The following is a 24523-nucleotide window of genomic DNA, read 5'->3' as shown; positions in this document are numbered from 1 at the left end:
AGTCAATTCTCCCCTAAAGCTGCATAGCAGACATTTGATCCTCTTGGTTCTGTGCCTGTAAAGAGACAAAAAGAGAAGATCCTTGGTCCTAAATGAAGGACCAGGTTAATATTAAAAGGACAGGACAATCCATCTTGTGTTGATGTTGTGCTCTTTGTTATGAGCATCTTTGGCTTTCCAGATATACCGGTTTAGGGGTATTTTTAGCACAAGGCGGACTCTCCCAACTGTGGGGAGGTCCACGAGGACTGGTTGCCCTGGGTAATGGAAGGGGTGTGTTGGGTGATCTGATTCAATGGGAGTGGGTAAAATAGTGGGAGCTTTGGAGCAAAAGGTTGTCAATTTTGGACATCCATTCCTTCCCCATTGGCCATTCACGGCTGTAACTGCATCCTTCAGTCTTGATGTCCACCTGCTGCCTTGTGGTTTCAGAAAATGTTTTAACATGCCATCAGTTCTTTCCACTATTCTGTTTGCTTGAGGATAGTAGGGAGTGTGGAAAATCCAATTGATTCCCTCCTGTTTTGCCCGGTCTTTCACAATTTTAGCAGTAAGATGTGTGCCATTATCTGACTGAACTGTTTGAGGTTTTGGGAGTGTCCCAAACCATGTTTTCAAGCCAATAACTGTTTTCCCCTGTTGCCCGTGCAAAAGCTTCTGCCTGGACTAATCCTGATAAAATTTCTACCCCCACTAACACATATTGTTTGCCTTCTGATTTCCAGAAGGGACCAATATAATCTAGCTGCCAGGCTTCCCATAGTCCCTTTCCAGTTCTCAGATGCAAGGGATCATCTTCTAGGGGGTGCTTTTCAAGGCGGGTATGGCACTGGTCGCAGGCATAAATACAGGTTTTGCACTGTATGGTAACAGGCCAGCCTTGGGCATGGGCTTCACAATGTAAATCTTTGATTCCTGAATGTCCCCTTTTTACATGCAGCCACTCCAAAAGCCTCTCCCAGTCTTCTGCTATGGGGGTGTTTTGCAAAGATGCCAAGTGGGCCAATTCATCTGCTTTGTTATTCCATTGGCTCGTGGGGGTCTTATCATCCTGATGAGCAGCTACCCATGTGACAGCAAATGAACCTTGTTTGGTTAAAATTTCCTGCCACTTATCTTTCTGCCAAATGGGAATGCGGTTTACTTCCCATTCATTTTGTTCCCAAAAGGGGAGCCACTCTGTGCATCCCTTGAAGACAGCATAAAAGTCAGTGTAGATATAGACAGGAGAGGAAGTTTGAGATTCATGCTGAAAAACACTCCACACTGCTACTAATTCCCCCATTTGTGCACGACCTTCACCCTCAGGAATTATTTCCTGTTCATTATCAACTTGGAAAGTGACTGCCTGGTATTTCCACACCTTTCCCTCTTGTTTTGCAAGAGGCATCAGTGAACCCATTATCTTCTAACTGCCCAGTGAATGGGGGGGCTACTTGTACAACAGGAAGGATGTTTGCAAGTATGTTAGGAATAATATCCATCCATCTTACTACTGAGGTACTGAGTCCTAAAGGAGCCACTAGCAAGCTTTGGCATGGGTGGAATGTGCCAAAACACCACAGCAGGTATGTTCCACGTGCTTTGGGACAGATGTTGCACTCAGAAGTAGACATGACAAAGTTCAGCTATTTGTGGAGTGTTTCAGGCATGTCCTTGTTACCATTTTAACCAAACTCCCAAAACACAAAGAGACAACCTTTAGGAAGGAGTCATTGCTTCATTTGATCGTGCACAGAATTGGTCACACGGGGAATGTTTCCCAGCTCAAGTGCCATTGCACTATCATTCTATGAGGAAGGGCAAGGTTTGGAAGAGACCTTAAAGATCAGCTAGATCCATCCCCCCTGTATGGGCAGGGACACCTCCCACTAGGTCAGAGCCACATCCAACCTGACCTTGAACACTTCCAGGGACGGGGCATCCACAGCTTCCCTGGGCAACCTGATCCAGTGTCTCACCACCCTCATAGCAAAGAATTTCCTCCTAATGTCTGACCTAAATCTTCCCTCTTCCAATTTAAAGCCATTCCTCCTTGTCCTATCCCTATGTGCCCCTTGTAAAAAGTCCCTCCCCAGCTTGTCTTCCCTTCAGATACTGGAAGGTCACTGAGGCCTGCTCAGGGCCTTCTCTTCTCCAGGCAAACAAGCCCAAGTCTCTCCACCTGTCTTCACAGCAGAGGTGCTCCAACCCTTTGCTCAACTTCATGGCCCTCCTCTGGACTTGCTCCAGGATCTCCATTGTCCTTCTTGTATTGGGGGCTCCAGAACTGGACACAGTACTCCAGGTGGGGTCTCACAAGACCAGGGAAGAGGGGCAGAATCACCTCCCTTGACCTGCTGCCGTGCTTCTTTGGATGCAGACCAGGACATGATTGGCTTTCTGGGCTGCAAGCACACGTTGCTGCCCCATGGTGGGCTTCTTGTCCACGATCATCCTCAAGACCTTTTCCTAATCCTATAGCCTCAATGCTTCCAAAGCCCATCTCTTACTTTGTAAGCACATATATGTACATCTTTTACTTTCTAAGCACATATATAAATATTTTCCTTTTCACAGTTACAAATTTCATGTACAAACAGGTTTTGGTTTTTTGCCATCTATGCCATCTTTTTTTTGCAAAAGCCTACATCAAACATACAATGTATATCTGTAACTGTAAACTTTGCTGGGCAAAACCTGTTCTTCAAACACAAAGAATAAAACCAACGCCAGCGCCACATCCACCTTTGTCTCCACCTGTCCCACTCAGCACCTCTCCATCAGCTTCCCTCAGCACACCTCAATCTTCACCATTCATTTCCAAAATGTCCTGGAGGTTCTTCACCACATGTGGAGGCTTCTTGGCAGCCTGTCTCTTCAGTCTGGATCCTATCACTTGGTAGAGGCTTTTCACAAGCTTAGAGACTACAGGTTTGAGGCCAGGCCGGGCTGTGCTCCCCAAGCGATACCAGAGGGCAGGCAGGGCGTAGCGCTGCATGGCTTGGGGTTTCCGGTGATAATACGATTCCACAAGCACTGCCAGGTGAGAGAGAGAAGTTTCTTAACAACCTTAAAGCAAACAAGTACCTACTTTTACTTTTGGTTCTTGGAAGGCTTTTCTGGCTAACATTAGTAAGCACAAAGGGTCTGATGATCCAGAAGCAGGCCACAGTGAAACAGACCATCCACTGAACAAAACAACCAACCTCTGAGGATCTTAATTTCTCCAAATCAGAGGCTTTGTATCTGTCACAGACTTAGCAAAGTGAATCATACATGTTTGGGGAACAATTTTGCCACCTGCTTTTACATTACAAATGACCAAAATGTCACATCGCTGTTTATTTCCATGAAGAAATTCACCAGCTGCTGAAGTTTTAGAAATGCAGCTGAGAGACGTAATGGAAAGATTTCTAACGAGAAGAACAACTACTTTTTTGTCACCTTTGATGAAAAATGCCAAGGTTGAATCTGGCAGTGCCCTCTGCTCAGAGGCACACAGCAAACAGCAGTATTCTACCACACTTCCAAACTCCGGCCCACAAATGCTGTGTGCTGCCTGTTGTTGATCTGAGGTCTTCTTTTAATTTATAAACTGTTGCCTGGATTAGTCTGCAAGCCTCCAGCCTTACTGCTTTCACAAGCTGAGCAAAGCTTTCTTGGAGGCAGAATGCGTGTGGCATGTGCTCTTAGCTATGAAAGTCAGTGGAGCAATGGGGCAAGACATTGTGCTCGCTCACTTAGGATTGGTGAGAGGGGAATGACAGAAAGCTCCAGACAAAACCCTGGAGGGATCCGTTTGCCTCATCCTCTGTTAGCAGGATTCTGCAGCTTTTCCCCAGCCTTCTCCCAGGCACCACAAAATATGGGGAAGGGGCAAGAGCAGTACAGGTCTCAAACCCGTCTCCCCACTTAATGACCAGGAACAACCCTATACTTACGACACAAAAAAGCAGCCAATTCCCTGAGCTGGCAAAGCAGCTGACATGGAGAAAGCTGTTATATCCCCTTTTAAGACATGCATCTTCAGAACTACATTTTTCAAGCATATTCATCCTGTGCTGCATTTTCACAGCTGCCATTAATATGTGGGGCAAAGAAATTTACAGCAGACCATGGCTATGTAGTTATGGGCTATAATAATCTTGCCCCATGCAGAAAACATTTGGAACAAAGCATGTTACATATATGTGGATTTATACCTGTTCTAAAGAAAATAAATTGGCAAATCTTAAATTCCCTTTAAAAAAAGAATACAAAGAAGAAAGGTGGAAAATAAAGAGGACCAGCTAATGCCCACAATGTAGAGTCTTCCAGGAAGCTGTTCTGCAGAAGCTCTGTCAGGCCAGTGTTCATTCCTTCACACCAAAAGCAAAGCAACTCATTTGGGAAGCCAAACTTGACCCAAACAACCTCAAAAAATCCTGTTGTCCCTGAACTGTAGCAAAGTTGTACTCCAGGATTTATTGTTCACCTCCTTGTCTACTCAAGCAGACAAGTAGCACCGAGCCAAAGGGTCCTGGGACTTTGGGAAAATGCTGGTACACATTCCAGCCTGTCTGGGAACTGGTGCATAAGGACTGCATCACCACAGCTTCTGGCTACCCAGCTCACCAGTTACAGTCGGCAGGAATTCAGGTCCTTAGGTGGACAGCAGAAATGACTCTTGGCTCTGAGACGGAGGAGCCGCAGTCGAGGAGAGTCAATGCCAGGGGTCAGCCTTACCTAGATTGCTTCCAACACCTTCACAGCCATGGCATAAATCCCTGAGTCCTTCGAGTTCAGGTTGCTAAGGACTGCTGTCATGAGATGGGGCATCACTGGCTTTAGGGCACCTCTGACTATGGGTATTATTACAGCAAACACCTCCAGCGCCTGCTGGCTCACTCTCTTGTGGGAGTCCTGAAGTGTCAGGACCAAAACACCAAAAATCTGTGAAGAAAAAAAAGGATATGAATGCTGGATTCAAGTGTCTTTGCTTCAATAAGGGATGTAGAAACCAATACCCAGCAAAGTACAAGATGGCTGCAATCCTTTCTGCCAGGTCAGCACTTGCTATCAGACTTCCGCTGTTTACCTGTGGGCTGCTCCTTGCAGCAGCTGCCCAACCTCGAGCTGGTTGAAGAAATGTTCATATTTCATTAAGAGGTTTGGGTAGGAACAGGAGACTTCATATGGTGTTTCTCTTTGCCTGCACACTATTAATTTAATCAAATTTTAATAACAGAAAAGAGAATCTTTGGTACAGAGGCTTGAAAACAGGTACTTAAGATGCCTGTTTTCTATCAAGTTGTGTCAAGTGCCAAGGGTAGTTTTGATTTTGCCAGAATGGTGGCTGGATGAGATCCAAGTTTTGTTTTATCCATCTCAGAATCTGCATCAGGAGGAGTGCAGGGCTCTGATGAACGCTTCAGGATCCAGACCATTTATCTGGATACCAGACAGACTTCTCAAGTTTAATATGCTGTGCAGTTGTCATTAGAGCAGGTTCAGTCCCTTGACAGACACGTTATCAGGCCCCATTTTCTGGAAAAGGGGAAAAAAGCAGCTGCTGGGAGGAGAAGGAAGAGAAGATCTGTCTCTAGCCATTGTTCTTTCCTTTCCAAAGGGAAAAAAAGGACATCCAGGAAGGATGAGAAAGTCTTTCCCAAGCAGGAAAGGGATGAGGATAGAAGTGAATCAGCAGCATAGTGTCTGCACAAGACAAGATAAAGTTTACAGGAGCATCCTTGAAAAACAAGTGTTATGTTGGGCTTTTCTAAAATAAATCAACCCAGCCTGATACTTCATCCCCCATCCCCACCTGTTCTTCTTCTAGATAATATCTACCAAGCTTTCAGTGGTTGGATTTCTTCTCTTTCTGCCTAACTAGTAGTAGAAGTCAGCAGAAGCTACAGCAACAGTAAATTTTAGTCTTATAATCTCATGAACAGCACCAATAGGCACCTGCTAGAGAAATGTATCTGCACTGGAATTACTTGCCCTGATGCCTGGAGTTAAATTATATTTTTGGGATAAGAAGGGACCTGCCTGTCCCAAATGACTAGTATTTAGTGCCAAGATGCACTGAGTTAACTTCACTGATACAGGCTTGGGGAGAGAGCTAATGAGAAAGGAGATGCCCTACATACCTGGAAAATGTTACTGGAAATTAACTGGGGGTTGCTTTTGCAGTGATCCAGGAGGAGTGCCAGTCCCTTCATTCGTGACTGAAACTCCTGGGCTGTCAGGAGACCTTTAAGCCCCAGGAGCTGTCCAGTGTCTTCCACAGTGCCAACTGAGGTGTGAGGGACTTTCTGAAACGGCAAGGTGCATCCACCAGGGCCAGACTTCAACCTAGAAAATAAAAACAAGGTAAGACCTTCTGGTGATAATGGCATCAGATAATTGTGAGGAAAACATCTTGAGACTTCCTAATCATGTGATTTAAGCTAGATCCTGATCTGAAAAGCAACCTTGCTCTCACAGCAATCCTTACAGGAGACAATCTGCAAGTAAAGAAAGTTACTGCTAGTGCTTACTCAGGAAACCCAAGGCAATGAGGATAGTATTCATCTTATGTCTTCAGGTATCTTCCCAGGTACTCATCTAGCACCCCTTGGTGGAGAAAACAGGCACTACTTGAAAGTTTACATGCCTCATCTTATGGGAGGAGTCTGCGTTATAAGGAAATTAATTGCTCTGGAGATGTGTCTATACAACAGGTATGGGAATCTGAATGAAGAGCTGAGATGGATCTGAAGAGATGAATCCTACCCAGAGAGATTCAGGGGCATATCTGAAAGGATCCAGAGGATCAGTAACAAGAGTTAAAAAGAGAAGCCAGCCACTCCATCTATTATGCTCACATTATTGTTTCCTTGGAGACTGAACCCACAGATTAACAAACCCAATGGGAGCAATTTTATTGGATCAGCCTCTCCCAGCCATGAGCATGGGGAGATCCTAACTATGATAGTGAGGTGTGTTGTCACCTTCCTGCCACTGCTGAGTACAACACAGCTAAGTACAACCTCTGTTACCAGAGGAGAACAGGGACAAATAACTCTCCCATTAGCATGGGGAGACAGCAATGACCAAATTCCTTGCTTGAAGGCTGACTGCAGCACTGAGGAAAAAAACAGTCTGTCCATCAGCCAAGCAGTAATGGGTCTGAGTGACATGAATAGCCATAGAAAACGTCCATGCTGAAAAATCTGTCAAAGAGAACTGCTCAGGAATTGTCTTGCTGGTACTGCCTGAGGGTCAGAAAGCAATGATTCAGCCAGGTCAAACCACATGCCTGGAAAAAGCTATTTTGGGGAATGGCATCTTGGTGCTAGACTGGATCTCCTCCTCAAACCACCCGTCTGAAAAACACTCCACTCAGATGAGAATACCCTGATTGAAATTACTGTTCCTAAGTGGAACAGCAGAGACATGACACTTTCACAGCCTCTATGACACTGTCCTTGCCACTGCACTGGATCTCCTGAGCTGCAGCCAGTGGTTATCTCTTCCTCTCTCTCAATTCATGTGTAAAACCCCCCAAAGAATTTGTGTGCAGCCCAGCGGAGAAGTAGACTCATTTTATCATAGAAGATTTGTGGGACAAGGAAACAATCTCTGGCAAAGCTGGCCTCCACCTGAAAGAGCTTACTGAGGAAGAGACAGATAAAACTTGTTACATGCTTTGTCAGATGTTACAAAAGTGCTCAGTACCCTCCAATAGCAGGCAATTTGTCCTGGGGTGTTTTCAGGTTGCTGTTCTTAGACTCCCTGGGGTCCCTGGCAGATGGAGGTTCACATTTATGGTCTTCTTTCCCCTGTATATAAACAATAAAACCCCATGAATCTAAAGAAGATAAAAAAGGAAAGTACTTGTTTAAAGCACAAGATATAACCAGGATCATTGCTACCAAAAACCCCTAGAAAACCTGTCGTAAATTTCAGAGGGAGACAGGCCAGAGATTCAGTGATGTCTGCTATTTGTTTTCTATAACCCAAAGCAAGCTATAGGTGCTACCATAATAGGCAGCAGTATACAATCCTGAATTCATTAGTCTTGAGCACAAATGGGAATAATGCAAACAGGTAGGTAACAAGTTTTCTTAAAAGGAAGAGCAGGAAACTTTTGGAGTCTCAGGAGGCTGGCCCACCCTGCTCGATTTGATTTAGTTCACACTTGCTCCCCCTGTTTCTGCACAAAGGCACATTCCTTTCTAAAATGTAAGTGGAGAGGAATGAACGCTGGATGCTGGATTCACAAAGCTTCTTCCAGCTCCACAGTGCATCACAGCAGGGCACTATTTCCAGAATACAAACAATATATGTATTAGTTATGATTGCCTTGTGCATCTTTTGTATATTTGGAAATTTTCTTGGCACTACTACCTTGTCTGTTGCAAAGACCCTGTTGTCTCCAGAAGCACTATATACTTCCCTTGCTTTATTGGGCAGGGGGGAGAGGGAGTATGCTGTTGTATTTTTTTATGCTTGAAAGTAAAACCATTCTCTTGTACTTCTCTTTCCTGCCTGCAGCTGATATTCAAAATACACCCACTTCATTAGTAACCATACTGGATCCTTCACTGTATGCAGATAAACAGGCTAAGGATCAACCCAGGAGCATTCCCAGGAGCAAAATGATTCAGTGGAATAAGAATGAGATAAAGAAAGATCAGGTATGTTTAAACTTGTATTAGTAATCTCAGTACTTGCATAAAGGAGACATTCTTCTGCCAAACACACACTCTCTTCTTCATTGTGGCCATGATTTCTTCCAAGTCATGTGAGAGCGCAGGCTGTTTCAAATAGTTACCAAATTTTGGATGACTCATCAATGTATTCAGCATCTGCTGTCCATAACACCTAGCACAGGAAAGAAAGAAATTAATGACTGCTTTTTCTACAGGCTATTGATGACTTTTCTCCCTGGTGAATTAACAAAGGAAAAGTGTTAATAAAATGAGCTGATATTTTAAGCTCCCCATATGAGAAGGTATTCCCTATTCAGCAGAGAGAGATTCTTACCTCCATCGACTCCCACTGCACAATGCTGCCAGCTGAACATAAGAGGCAAGAGGAGAACACAGGGCAACAGAAAAATACAATCCCACTCTGGAATTCTGGGAATGCTTCTGTAGGACTGAAGGATCCACAGGATGAGCAAAGCATGTCTCCTGCTTTGCTGCCATGGCCCATTTGCTGTGTCTTGCACAAGAATTTAGCTTTCTTTAACTGGCAGAGAAGCTAGGACAAATCACCTCATGCTCACTATTTATTATTCAGCTAGTGCCTCATGCGTTCTTTCCAACTCTTAAGTGGAATTTAAATTAATAATCTAAGTAAGGGGGGGTTGGGTTGGTTTTACTACAATGAAACTACATCCGTCTTCAAGAGGAAAGGTGGAGGTCTTTCAGCCACAGACATTGTAAAAAGACTGGGAAGAAAAATCTGTGACTACCATAGGCAACTAAATCTGCAAAAGAGATTTAGAAAGACTCAATGCATCGGTTGAAGCCAGTTGGAAAATTTTTAGGACAGTCTCAGCCTTACTAGAATGAAATGTTTGGGACCATTCAGACTGGCCAAGACTTCAGCTTTGCCTTCAGTGCATAAGACCAAACAAAATTGTTTCACTGACTAATCTGAGCAATCTTGAACTGAATACAGAATCATTCAAGTCACAGGAACTTGTCAATGGTCCTTCCTGCTGGACAACCTTATGTTCCTTAGTAGTCATTTCCACAGACAACATTACCCACACTGTGCAGTAACTCTCTTAATGCTCACTTTACCTCCCACTCTTTTGTGGTTTTATCATTTATAGCCAGACATCAAACAGTTTTCAAATTTTAGGAAGTGGAATGAAAATAATCACCTTGTGTCCTGATGACTGTCCCGAGCAAGCCTCACCAGCGCGCACAGCAGCAGCCGGGTCCTGCCGCACGTGTCCGACAGGAGCTTCTCAGCTCCCATGTGCCCCATCACGGTCAGCAGGGGTTTGGCCGCGCACTTCCACACCAGGGCGTTGCAGTGCCTGGAAACGAGAGAGCAAACACTGGGGCAGAGGGAAAAGGAGGGCCAGAAGCACAGGCCTCAGTCACAGCATGGTCCCTGTCATTGCTAGGGGACGGAGGCGTGGGTCCTCACTGCAATTTTAGCCACGTGTAGAAGATTCTGTCTCCAGATACACACAAAGTTGGCATTGTACAGAGGGGCTACATGCAAGGAAGAGAGAGGAATTTAATCACCCTGGACTACTTGATGCTCAGTTTCTTTCCCAACATTAGCTCTGAGAAAGGAAAATGAAAGACAATTTGTGCTGACTTGTCAGAGGGGTCTCACCACACATAGAGCACATCGCAGCAGAATTGAGGCTAATTCCACCCAATTACCTCCAAAACTGCAAACCCTTGAAAAAAACAAATTGGGGGGGAAAACCCCTGTGGGGCATAAAGATATAGAATATCCACCTAGACAGCCAGTTTGTTCTCTGAGGCTTGGCAAGAGGTACCTTTGAGTGTGCTGCCCCTTTTGAAAGCAGAGGAAAGGGTAGCACTTGTTTTAGCCAGGTTGTCCTCTCCAGAGGGTGTCTCTTGGCAACTATCTGGTACAGCACTAATATTTTAAGGCAGCATTTGCTTCAGCTACCCCATGGCAGTTGGCTTGTGATGGCACCTGTAGAGCAGCTCACCATCTCAAAGCCAACATACAGCACCATTTGAATAGCAAGTGGAGCTCCAAGGATACAACGGTCAGACAGACTTCTTGCAGCAGAAGCTGCACCTGCTGAGCAGGCTGTGTCACACCCAGCGGGTTTTCCTCCACATGCTATGTGTCCAAGCGATTATCCTCCTTATGTCTCAAGTTAATGGCATAATGGTGATGCCTGTTTTTTCCCAGTGCCTCTGTGGTTAGCATTGTGAAATATCGAAGGGTGCTCACTGCTGGAATCCCATTGTCCCTCTTCCCACAAAGCCACAAGGCTGTATAACCACCCTTTGCAGGAACTTCTGCTTCCCCATCGTTCACCACATCTAGGCAGTGTTGACAGGCTGTGAGAACAAACAGGCTGCAGTAGGGCAGACACAGACGACAAGAGGAAAGAAACAAAGTTGATGAAATAATCTAATTACTGAGTTCAGAGAAGATGCAGGAGAAAGGACCCTTCCCTCCCACCACTCTCCTTCTGCCTCCTGTCCCTTCCCCCCTCCCCACACAGTTTAAGGTGAAGGCTATCACGAAAAGAAGAATTACATACCCGACTCCAGTAGCCATGAGAGCAGTTTTTGCGTGTGCAGTAGTCACGTTCACCACCATCACTCCTAGAGACTGATCAGCTGCTTCCCGGATTAACTTGCTGGAGTCCCCTAACTTCGGAATCAAGACTGAAGCAATCCTATCCACCTCATGGTCCATCTGCTTCCTCAAGGTCTTGAAGAGCTCTCCAAGAGTGACGACCACACAGCCAGACACCTTTGAGTGGTGTTTTTTTACCTGTACAGGGCAAGAGGGGGAAACACAAGAACCAACTTGTAAAGAAAGCCAGTTTTCCTAGACAAAAGTCCCAGGAAATAAAATTACTTCTCACTGTGTCCAGGTGAAACATAAGAGCACAGCTAGAGCAGAAGAGCACAAACACAGAAATACACTCACTCTGACACTAACTTCTCTGGCCTCAGGCCCGCTTATGCAAGACAACTTTAATGAGACTGCAAGCCTAAAAATATTGTTTCACCTAGAACAAAGTGTGTTATTTAGTCCATAATTGGCACTGCTTTGATTTGAGGCCCTTTTGTTGAACACAAACAAACAAAATAAAGCAAGGACTGTTTTTAACCTAAGAAGGCACAATTCTTAAAGACAAGATAGAGGAAAAGTAGCACTTTCCTCCTTTCCAAAAGTGCAGTACTGGCAGTTTGAGCAATCAGCCAGGAAAAGGAAAATCTGTGCTCCAGTCTACAGACAATTTTGCAGCAGGGACTCGAGTCCATGTGCTGCTCAGTCTACTCAGGAGAACGCCAGCTGCTGGCCTCAAGGCACTTATGGATCCTGGAGATCACTTGTAATTACAGCTGCTATCTGTGGGGTTTCAGAGCACCTAGTGCTGCTATGGAGTGATCCCTGATTCCAAAAGGCTCTCTCATATGGGTAAGGAAGACACATCTGCTTTCTGCCAGACTTGGTTGTGCCTATTAATAAAAATGAACAACACGAGAGCTAAAAATGCTTGTGAAAGCAAAATCTGGGACTAGAGTGAAATGAAAACTGCAAGATGTCTGTGCGCATGAGGGTGTGTAACAGAGGGGAGGAAGTTCCCTCAGAAATGTAAAAATTATATAAAAATCAGATGAGCTAAAATGAAAGGGCTTCTTCTGCTAACCCTGATCTCAGAGTGGGAGAATCTGAGTCCTGCATATCTAAGCCAAAAAGTTTGAGGAGCCCAACACCACGAACAGCATTCAAGCCTCCAATGTCACTAAATATGGGCTAATATGACTGATTTAAATGGAAATGAGCTCAGTCTCCCTGTCTCCTGCAAGCAAAGGAGGATTTAATATGTTTGGCACTTGTGTAATAAGATGACAAGGCAGCTTGTTCAGGCCACAGACAAATGCCAAGTTGGAAACATAGCCACAGATGTTATTAAGGAGATCTCTCTATTAATTGAGAGATGAGAGGACAGCTGTGCACAACTGCCCTGAAAACCCCACCACCAGGCCACTCCAAGCAGCTGGTGGCTGCAGTACAAAATTCCACCAGTGCGCAGAGGCAGCATATCAACAGAAAGGGCAAATTAACAAAACAAAATTAAGAAAGATAAGACATCATCAGGAAACACTGGAAAATGAATATCTGCAGTCAATCCCTCATGATGCTGAGGGGGAGGAGGAAGTGGGAGGAAGCTGGGAGGCAAAAGCTGCAGTGTCTAATTACAGCTTGGGCAGAGATTCAGGCAGTGGCAAATCACCTCATTTCTGTCTCAACTTCTGCATTTGTATACTGCACTATAACGACACCTGGCTCAAAGAGGACAGGCAGATGTCCTACATAGCAGTACCTACAGCTGTATGTACAGACACATCACACAGATGAGTGACACAGCTATTAGAAAAATGAGGACTAAAAACAGCAGAGAAGACAAACATCAAGCACACATGTAAATGAACAAGTACACACCTGCCCTTCACCCCACGTACAGGGTACACGGGACACAAACACAGTGTTCTTACCTCTTTGGTAATTGCCACAGAAACATCATGCAGTCTAGAGAGAAGGATTTCTGAGTGGCAGATAGCCAAGTGTCTGATGTCAAAGAGCCCCTTCATCTGCTGCTCCCTGAAAGGCAATTACCAAAAAAGACTGATTTTTCTCACCACCCAAGAAGTAGGCAGCACCCTCTGAACTGAGCAGGGTGGTGGCTCAAAGGGAGGTAGTTCTCATGTAGCACTTGATTACATCATGGAACTCATCACCACAGGTTGCTGTGGCAGTCAAAAGTGTACATAATTACTAAAGGTACATAGATGGTTTCAGAGTGGATGCATTAATTTGTGGCTATTAAACCAGATGGCCTTCCTGAAATCCCTGGCACATTAAGTCTCTATGTTGCTGCTTCCCAGAAGCTGGAACACTGTGCCATGTTTCTGTTTCTTGCACCCTCCCTGTAACCTGAGATGCAATCCTGTCTGGCTGTTATAGGGGCATTTTCCCCCTACCCATCCTCAGAAGGCAGTTCAGCAGTGAGAGTCTGCACTGCCACTCCATAGCTGAGTTTTCACTCTGCCATCTTGTCGTGTTGTCTGTGCCCAGATGCTGAAATGCTGGATTTTCCAGCACTTAAAGTAACACTTGCCACAGCAATTACATTTAGCAATTTAAAAGGAGTAAATACCAGCCCTGTTCAGCACTTTGTGAAGAATCTGAGCTACATGAAGGCACATGATGCAGTTACTGGTTCACCAGGGCTGCAGGGCCAGATAAGGACCCAATCCCAACAAGGTTCCTGTATGTAACCCGGACCTCACAGGGTATCCTGCACCTCACAGGGCACCAAATAGGAATGGGGAAGAGAAAGGGGAGAGAGGTAAAACAAAGCAGTCACACCAGGAGAGACGCATCATGGAAGATTTGTCATGGTTATCCTGGTGTGAACTGAGCCCTAGTGAGCATATGCTGACCCAGACAACAAGAAGACAACCAGTAGGAGCTGAGCCAGTTCTAAAAGTGCAAGATTCCTAAAAGATTTTTTTGTCTTTTTCCTTGGCTTCTGCCATGAACTCTTCAGGAGAAGCGACAGGCTGAGAAACTCTGCACCACATCTTAGTCATTTCTCAGAAATAGGAACTTCCCACAGGTGCTGCAAAGACCCACATGCAGGGGGCCACAGGGAGGCCCTGACTCCTGCTGCTGCTTCCAGCAGCAGACCAGAAATAAATCCTTAGGCAGTCCCATCTCGGCTAATGACCTGAAGCCCCCAGATCTCTGAACTCAAGACCTGCCTCTAGCTTCAGCCAGCAAATAATCTCGTTCTACAATTCCTCTCTTCTCTGGAGATTTCATCTGCAGCTACATGAAGCAGAAAGCAAAGCTCAGAAACAGCACAGAACTGCAGCAGCTGTAAAACTGCCACAGACCAAGGAAAATAAAAGGTTGCTCTTGCATCTTTACACTGTGACTGCTTTGGAGTGGTTTCACAAATTACCTTTGGACATCTGGGCTCAGAGGCATTAGAAAAAAAACTGCTTCTAACTTAACTGTACACTGAGAGAGAGAAAGAGTGAACAGAGGGCTTCTTACCAGTTGTTGCTGCTGAGCAACCTGAGTGTGATAAGTAGCACCTGCTGGGGCTGAGAGAAGGGTCTGGCTTCCCAGGCATCCCCACACTCTGTCTTCTCTCCACGCTCCAGGGAGTCTAGAGAAATGGCCAGCGACTGGTTCACTGTAAGGAGAAGGTCGGGTATCAGTACCACATACCCTGGGGCAAGGTACCTCACCACTAAGCAGACTGCAACCCCATCTCCCAGCCAAGATTATGGATGGGTGCAAACTGGTACTGGTTCAGAGACTTTGCTGCTGGGTGGCTTATTGCTTTCCCCAGCAGCTAGCCACCTCCCAGTCACCCCAGCTGGACACCAGCTTCTTGTGTAAACCTGAAAACTGGACAGAGAGCCAGCTCCCAAGTTCATTGATGTACCAGAGCCAGCTTGCAGATTCTTAGTGCCACAGGGCTCCTGCTCAGTGGGAGCCAGTGCTGCCCAGCAGGACTTGCTATCCCAGGAGTAAGCTCCTGACATCGGAACATACCTCCCTCCATCACCTCACTGTTATCTGGAGCACCAGGGATAGAGGCACCCTGTAACTTTCTGAAGAAACACCTCCAGCTGCCCCCAGTGGCCCCCAAGCCTGAACACTGAGTTCTGCTGGGCTCAGACAAATCCACAAGAAGCAGCCACTCGGGAACAGTGAAAACTGACCCTCTAAATCTGATGATGCCTCTGTCTCCATTTACTTCAACTAACTTCCCAGCATCAGTGTTACATTTCGGACTATCAGTATGGGCAAAACCAAGAGCTTAAGACTTAACCACTACTTTATTTAGCTTAACTTTCAAGTGGATCTGTAAGCACCAGTTGCTCCAGTATTATAAAGCTGGAGTAGATCCAAAGTAGGTTTGCTCTCAATCCTCAGGAGAGACTTTGGATCCAAGAGTGGAGAGTGCTGGACCACCCTATGGGCTTGGAAAGGGCTAGAAATCTTGCTGGAGCTGGATAACATCACTTTGTTGTCCCAAACAACTCCAAGCAGAGCAGTCACTCACTAGCATGGGACAGTAATCAGAATGCAGTAATGCTTTCCCTAAAGAAATGAGGAAAACTCATGTGCTGGTTTGGTTTGGCAGGTTTTTTAGTAGTGGGGGAAGGGGCCCAGGGGTGGCTCCAGTAAGAAGCTGAGAAGTTCCCCCTGCTCCAAAACCAGCCAAGGAGCCATTAGAGGAACAACAGATGCATCTCAGCGATTAACATACGAAAGAACTAATGTAAGACCCGAGCAGAGGCAGAGTGGTGCCTGTGGCTTATGAGGAAGAAGGGGAAGAAGGTGTCCAAGCAGAAGTTTCCCAGCAACCTATGGTGTTCCCAAAGCAGCCCCTGACTCTGTGGGAAGCCCAGGCTGGAGCAGCTCTGGACCTCGTGGGAAGGACTCATGAAGGAGAGGTTCGTGGAGGACTCTCTCCCATGGGAGGGACTCTGTGGAGAAGCAGGGAAGGACTGTAAGGAATCCTTCTTCCTGAGGAGGAAGGAGCAGCAGGAACCACCAGCCTGTGAACTGACTCTAAACCCCATCCCCTGTCCCCCTGTGCTGCTGGGGGGAAGGAGGGAGAGAAACCGGGAACAAAGTGATTTGGGCCCGGGAAGAAGGGAGGGGTGGGGGTAACATGTGCAAGCCCTGCTCTGTGTGTTGTCTGTGTCCTGTGTGTGTTTGATTAGTGTGAAATTAAATTATTATTTTTTCCCCAAGTTGAGTTTGTTTTGCCCAGGACCTTAACCAGTGAAGATCCCTCCTTGTCCTTTGTCTCGACCCATGAGTTTCTAGTTGGCCTTTGTCCTCCCCATCCCAGGCTATGTGTGTGGGGTGTGGAGAACAGCCCATCGGTTCGCGGCAGGGGTGAAATGAGTGAGCAGCCATGGAGCTAGGTCTTTGTTGTTGTGTTAAGCCCAAACCACAACAACTCAGTACTGCTTTTCTTTTGCTTTTCAGAGGCTGGATGGTGAAGTTCCATTCTTTGAGCTGCTCACTAGTACTTCACAAAATAATAGCAAGAAAAAGAGCAGATAACCTTGTCTGATGCCCTTGGGCTGAGCGCTGTCTCTGAAGTTCCCTGCCAGTACCTGCACTGGTGGTAGCTCACGCAGCAGGACAAGCAGAGCCTGTCAGCTGCAATTCAGTCAGTAACGCTGCTCGCTCGTGCAGGTACAATGTAAGCAGCGGCAAAGGGCTCCAGCACAGCTCTGCAATGTGGACTCCTCAGCATGGAGTGGTATGAGCAAGATCATCTGTCCTGTCACATGAGCAAGTTCTTTTGCAATTTAATTAGAAACCGTTTAATTTTGTTTCTTCCGGGTTGCACCTGAGTTGAAAAATGTTCTTTTGGACTCATTCATCCCGCCTTCCTGGAGACTACTCTCAGTTTGAGAGTCTGAAGCCCCCGTGTACCCTGCAAGACAGAATTACCCTGTCTGAAAGACTTCATAGGGAAAGGTGATATTCTCTGACTGACTCAGGGCGGACCGTGGGCAAGACACTTTGTGTCTCTGTATTTTTCTTTGGAAAGCATAGATAAATCCTATTTGAACTTCCACTCCTGTACAAGGATAACAGCCTTCCAGTCTGATGTCATAGACATTTGCAACACTATGCAATCAGCAAGCAAGTGATGAAAAAGGCCCACATCTATAGCAAGGCTTACTTTCTGTACCTGCATCCTCAGGCTCAACACTGCCTAAGGAGCAGCAAGGGCTTTTCCTCCTCTGTCTGCAAAAGCTCCGTTCACTTTTGGAGTACCTTCTTCCAAATGGACTTGGACAAAGGAACACGGATCTGGTTGCAACAAAAATACATCATGGAGCGTGAAGAGAGAGACTCAAACAATACGCATCATCTCATCAGGAATACGGGGGTAGAGTGTCATAGTCTTTAATGCAGCTCCGTATGTATATCCCGATAGTTTCAGACCCCTTCCTCCCTTCTTCACCTTCCACGGTCCAATGTACTGTTTCTCATCTGTGTCAGAAAGCCCTCCTTGAACTAACACAGTCACAGGAGTGCTCCAAGACCTATGCGGAGCTCACGTTACCAGTGAACAAGCAGTTCTGTTCCTACAGGCCAGGCCAGGGGAAGAAAACCCATCTGCAACAACCAGCAAGGAGAGGTAATTTGTGTTTCTGGCCTTGACACCTAAATAATGCTTCTTAAATGACCTTAGCACCATCTCCCAACCAGTGACTTCTGCACCAGTGAAAATGCTCAAGCAATTGCTCTACAGCAGTCAGAAGTATTGCAAAGAGAATCTGCTCCCTAAGAGAGGAAGACTATGACTTTCAGTGACATTTTGTGCTAATCATTCAACAGTCACTGAAAAGGAAGCCTGGTCACTCCCATGCTTAGTCCTTACCTTCCCATTGCTGTCCTTCAAGTCATTGTCACTTGGAGGACGAGGCCTTGCAAGATGATCCATCTCCTCAGCCTGGCTGAGCAGGAGACCTGTTAATGGGGACACAGATTTACACAAAGCTCCAGCAAACCTCATGCCACCACCAAAGAGATGTTGGAGAACAGGCAAGACAGGTTCCTGGGTCTGGACCTCTGGTAGGACATAGAGATTATGTATGAGAACAGCAGGTGCTACCATTTTGCACACACGATAACCAAGCAGTACAAAAGGAATAAATTTCTTAAATCATGATTTTCCTTCCTGTGGAATGGTCAGGTCACTAATAAAAGAGAAAGATGGTTTAAAGATATAGCCCATTTCTAGCCCAGAGTGTATCCAGCAAGAATGTCACCTAATTTACTCAGCAATACTTCTCCCTAGTTGCATTCAGCATCCTAGCAGTGTATCAGCCATAGAGGAATCATTCCTAGGGGCATGCCCACTATTTGGCAGAACTAACCCTGCGCTGAGGGACCCGTGGATTGCATCCCTTTCCTGCAGCAGCAAAATTATTTGTTAAATGCTCATATCTCCTATTGCTAGAAACCCCCAGATGGCAAACAGACAGCAATAGTGCCCTTAGGTTTTCAACTTAAGAGTGTTGGCTGACATAGATGTGCCAGATACAGATGCATTTTGTCTTGCAGAACTTTTATGGCTAGTGATAGTGCAAGGCGGGAAGGGGGGAGAAGATATGCAGATAGAGCAGGGAAAGAGATTTATAATGATAAACCTAACTAGCACGTGTGGTTTCAGGTAAATGAGTTGCACAAAGGAAACCTCAGTTCAATAGTCAGCACTTAATTCAGGATTCTGCTTTAAGAGGACAAAAAACTCAGATCCTGCAGAGGCCGCATCCTTTCTTAAGTCTCTTTCTCCATAAATGGAAAATTCACAAGGACTTCCTATTACACAAGGTTTCACTATTTCTCCCAGTGCAAAAATAGGCAATGTTGATGAATCTACTTCAGATCTCAAAGAGTCTGGGTCAGAAACTGCTTCAAGGGAAGATTTCCTCCTTCAGGTGTAGGAGGAAGGAGTGGGAACATTTCTCATTTTGTGCAAAATGCTTGATCTTTCTCTAACCTTTGGGACGTCAGGGAGTGGGCAGGGAGAATGAGCTTGAGTTAGAGGAACACTTTATTTTCCTGCTGCATATTTCTGGGTCCCCAAGGCACCCGTCCAGCTCCTGCCAATCATAACCCCATGCTGGAGTCATTTTCACTGGATCACCAGAGCACATTTCCCAGTGACTGGGCTCTGGGATAGCTGTCTGACATCTGACCTCACCAAAGAACAGAAAAAAGTTACCAGAGAGTTTTCAACCAGACTTTCACCACGCCACCCATGGAAGCTGTAGAGCAGGAACAAGGGAAGAAGTGAGTTAATTCAATTCACCCCTTGACAAGCAACACACCTAATGAGTGAGACATTGTCCTGGTTTAAATATTAAAGGTAAATCCCAAAAAAAGCAGAGGCCAGAATTGCTCTCTATTATGCTCCCCTCCGCTCTCCCAAGGGAAGACAGAAGGGTTATAAGGCAGAGAGACTTAAACTTTGGAAATGGAAACTAGAAACAAATTTACTACAACACAAGGTAAAAGAGTAGATCATGGGGGAAGAACAGGTAAGTATCAATATACAAAACACATCTCGAAGATGGCAGGGATATGGGAAAGGCAGGGCCACTCCAGGGGAAGGTCCACGGCTCCTCCCAGCACCCAATGCAGTTGGATTCTGGAGCGAGCACATGGGAAGCCAAAGGAACCAGCAGCAGCCACAGCAGGGAGAAGGGAGCAGGAAGGGAGAAGGGCCCAACTTCCTGCTCTCCTGGCTTTTATAGATTGTGACAGGAAGTGGGTAGGAATACTGACCCTTCCAGTCTGTCAGGGTCCTAAGGACCCTCTCCCTATATAGGTGTCTGACACCATACTGGGATCTCCCAAACCATAACAGGCATTCAAGGTTTTTTTTAATCATTCAGAAGATCAGTTTGATTATATTTTTCATAAAACTAGCATCAGTTTAATTGTTCTGAACAGCACTGAGCTAGAAAGCTAGGAGGGAAAGACTGAAGGCCCCACTGGTGAGAGGGGGAAGCAGAGTCTCATTTCAGGCCTTGGTCTCTGTGAAGACTACCAGTAAAGACCCACACAGTGCTACTGCTATTTCTGGAAAGCAGAAAGAGATCTCAGCAAGCAGGCAGACCTTGCAAGGGTCTTTACAGCACCATCCCACCCTCAAGGGCAGATCTGATAATAGAATCATAGAATCATAGAACTATTCAGGTTGGAAAAGACCCTTGGGATCACGAAGTCCAACCATCATGGACAAGCAGAGGAAGAACTGGGAATTTACCTATGGCAAGACTACACATTGATAGGAAGAATAGAAACAGATGTCACATCTCATTACCATGCCTGATTTATGGTCAGTTGGACCACAGTTCCTGTCCTTGTTGGCAGTAATACTGACTTAGCTACTGTTAATAACAAAGAAAGCATAATGAACTAATGGTAGAGAGACATGATGCCACACTGGAGGAGCGCACGATCATCTGCAGCTCTCTAGTCAGCCACCTACTCTGACACAGAGCCAACACACGAGGGCTGATCTACAAGAGCTATTTTTCCCTGTTCTTTTTTTCCCCCCCCTGTGTGGCTGAGCCCAACATTGCATACTCAACCTCTTTCCATACTCACCTTTTTCTTTAGTGGTCCAACCGCTGCCACAAAACTGCAAATCAGTGCTTCTGCCTTGCAGAGCTGCGTAGGACCAGGAGAGATTTAAGTGGCAACAGCAATTAGTCTTGTCTGGGTGTGCTGGTTTGGTTTGGTGGGTTTTTTGGTAGCGGGGGAAGGGCCCAGGAGTGGATCTGGTAAGAAGCTGAGAAGCTCCCCCTGCTCCAAACCCAGCCAAGGAGCCATTAGAGGGACAACAGATGCACCTCAGCCATTAACATACGAAAGAACTGAGATAAGATCTGAGCAGAGCAAGCAGGTAGTGGGGAAGAAGAAGAGCTGTGCTGGAGAAACAGAGCGGTGCTGGTGGTTGGTGAGGAAGAAGGTGGAAGAAGGTGCTGATACATCCTAGGATATTCGTTAGTAAATTCAATAGAAATATAGCCTAATAAAAGTTTACTAAAATACTGAATTTGCTATACTAAGGGTTGCTTTTAAAACAATGTGCTTTGTGAAACTATCAGTCAACTATGCCAAGCATCCTGTAGGTTGTGATGACATCAAGTCTTCTAAGAACCTGTGGCACCTACAGACAAGTTATGTGGATTCTGACCCACCTGGGCAATCTACCAGCGGAAGACTGGAGACAGGACAAGGATGAAAGACCAGGACAAAGACAACAAAGGACTAGAATCAACAAAGACCCCCACAGGAGACCCTTGAGCACGCATAATTACAAAGATAGCCAATTCCAGGAAATAAAATGACTATGTAAAAGAATTCTGGGAACTCATTGACATGGAACTGAATATGCATGGTTTTGGTGTATATTAGTTGGGGTGTTTCACTAACTTGTCGGAGCACTCATGGTGGAGAATCCCCAGTGCTGCCCAGCTCTGCAATAAAGAATGCCTGCTCAATAACAGCTTGTTTGTTGTTATTGGGTCTCAATCTTGGAATCCTTACCCAGCCGCCCCCAGCCTCCCACTTTGGTGCGGAGTGTTAGAAAGCAAGGGGGTTTGGAAGCTCCAAAATTTTTGTTTCAGTGCCCAAGCAGAAGTTTCCCTGCAACCCATGGTGAGATGGCAGCTGACCCCTGCACTCTTGGAGGAATGTGGTGAAACATTCCCTGAAGGCTCCAGGAGGGGTGAACTTGGCCAGTGGACCTGGATTTTGTGGCCAGAGGATTTGCTGCCAGTGGACTCTGATTACGCAGCTCTGGAAGACCCTGGCACCAGGGGAGTTTGTTCCCAAAGCAGCCCCTGACTCTGTGGGAAGCCCAGGCTGGAGCAGCTCCGGACCTCGTGGGAAGGACTCATGAAGGAGAGGTTCGTGGAGGACTCTCTCCCATGGGAGGGACCCTGTGGGGAAGCAGGGAAGGACTGTAAGGAATCCTTCTTCCTGAAGAGGAAGGAGCAGCAGGAACCACCAGCCTGTGAACTGACTCTAAACCCCATCCCCTGTCCCCCTGTGCCGCTGGGGGGAAGGAGGGAGAGAAACCGGGAACAAAGTGATTTGGGCCCGGGAAGAAGGGAGAAGTGGGGTAACATATGCAAGCCCTGCACTGTGGGTGTCTGTGTCCTGTGTGTGTTTGATTAGTGTGAAATTAAAGTATTATTTTTCTCCAAGTTGAGTCTGTTTTGCCCAGGACCTTAACCAGTGAAGATCCCTCCTTGTCCTTTGTCTCCACCCATGAGCTTTGTCCTCCTCATCCCAGAGTGAGTGTGTGTGTGTGATGCAGAAGTTCAGTGAGTGGCCATGGGCTGTTCCTTTGTTGTCGTGTTGGGCCCAAACCACAACACTGGAATTCAGCATGGGGCCTGCAAACCAAACCAGACTTGTGTTTGAGGGTAGAGAGGGGTCTGACAAGGAACTTTCAATCTCTTTTGAGAGATTATATAAGCCTTCTAGAAAATTGATAAATTTGGACCCTGAAGCTAACAGAAAAGTGTTCAAAATGCTGCTTATATATCAGTCAGTCCTGGATAACACAATGTGTGGCAAGCAAGAAACAGGCCAGGGCAGAAAGGGACGTGTGAGATCATTGTCTGTGAGAGATCACTGAAATCCAGCCCTGTTAGGGTTAAACCAGTGTGTATATTGTAAACAGGAAGGAGGATTGTCCCCAGATTCCTGGCAGAATGGGCATTGCTAGGTCTAAATTAGATCCTTCCTCTGAAATACTGGCAAGAGAGGGAATTAGACTGATGGGGAACAAGGGCAAAATTAAATTCCCCAGCAGAGCCCCTGGTTACAATAAAGGTGGGGAAGAAAACGGTTTTTTGTTGTTTTTTTTTTCCGGTTATGGGAGCTACTTATTCTGTTTTAAATTCTTGCAAGTAACCTTTCAGTAAGTTTTCTATGCCAGTTGTTGGTGCGACAGGCAAAAGAGAACTGAAGCCCTTTTTTTTTTCCAGCCCCTCCGGTGTGAGTTGGGAGAACGAACCTTCACTCATAAACTTGAGTTTGTGAACCTGAATGCTCATTGCCACTTTTAGGGAAGGAGATTGCTTGTCAAAAAGGGAAGATGTGTGTTCACTTTCCTGATGAAAATGCCTTAGAGGTGCAAGTATTTGTTCTACAGAATCAGGAACAACAGGAGAACCTGAATACTATGCTGGAGAACTGTGATGAATGCTGTTAACCCTCTCGTGTGTGGTCCACTTAAATATCAGGAAGAGCACAGGCTGTGCAATGGGGTTTGAAATCACCAAGAGACAGGGAAGGTTAGGAACTGAGCAAAAAGACCAAGGAAGTATGGGATGGCCTGCTTGCCTTCCAGCAGCGGCACCAACAGTGTTGCTAATACAAGAGGTAAACTATTGGGAGCTCCTTTTGAGGTTGCTACAAGTAATAAACTTGACCAAGCAGGTGGCAATCATCCTTTGCACAGCCCATAGGTTTGGAAATGCACCTGAAATAACTGGGAACCAGAGGGCAAATCAGGCAGAAAAAGGGCAACAGAAAATTCAGGAGGACTGGCTTGGTGCCTGAAAATTATCTGGAGATGGACCTTTCCAAGTTCTGTTAACAATGTACACGGCTGTAAAGCTGGAAGGAATCGAGCCTTGGATTCATTACACATGGATCAAGAGAACAGCACCCAGAGGCAAGTGGACAGTAACACCTTGAGCAGATAACCCTTTCAAAATCAAAATTAAAAAGAACACTCAATGAATTGCATTTGAGATTGATCCTAAATCAGTTTCACATTCAGAGTGCAAATAAGGAACAGTTTTCTGTATTGTCTTTTAAGAATCATCTTAACCACCTTTTTATGTTTCTATATAGCTACACTACTGTTCCAAAACTTAGGACTTCTCAGCTTCAAAGCAATCTGTGAATGCCACGTGTTTAACATAGCTCCTCCTGAAGTTACGCTGTGCTCCCCTCTTCCCCCTCTGCTCTGCCCTGGTGAGGCCTCACCTGGAGTACTCTGTGCAGTTCTGGGCTGTCCAGCTCAAGAAGAACAAGGAACTACAAGCCCCCCAAGATGATTAAGGGACTGGAGCACCTACCATATGAAGAAAGGCTGAGAGAGCTGGGTCTGTTTAGCTTAGAGAAAAGGAGTCTGAGGGGGAATCTCATTAATGCTTATAAATATCTACAGGGCATGGGCCAGGAGGGTGGAGCCAGACTTTTGTCAGTGGTGTCCAGTGACAGA

General features: G+C 45.9%; 1 protein-coding gene across 1 annotated transcript; it reads right to left on the bottom strand.

Moving 5' to 3' along the window:
- Positions 1–4707: 4707 nt before the first annotated feature.
- LOC127396017 (TOG array regulator of axonemal microtubules protein 2-like) lies at positions 4708–15283 on the bottom strand. The gene is made up of 7 exons (XM_051643565.1): positions 15274–15283; positions 14767–14908; positions 13200–13305; positions 11228–11463; positions 9880–10003; positions 6114–6278; positions 4708–4914 (listed from the first exon to the last, which is right to left on the bottom strand). Exons 1-7 carry the CDS (start codon positions 15281–15283, stop codon positions 4708–4710), a joined length of 990 nt encoding a protein of 329 aa, XP_051499525.1.
- Between the last annotated feature and the right edge of the window lie 9240 nt (positions 15284–24523).

This window comes from Apus apus, chromosome Z (assembly GCF_020740795.1).
Source record: "Apus apus isolate bApuApu2 chromosome Z, bApuApu2.pri.cur, whole genome shotgun sequence".
NCBI lineage: Eukaryota > Metazoa > Chordata > Aves > Apodiformes > Apodidae > Apus > Apus apus.
The sequence above is the reverse complement of the archived record's forward strand: the minus strand, read 5'-3'. Positions and strand labels throughout refer to the sequence as shown.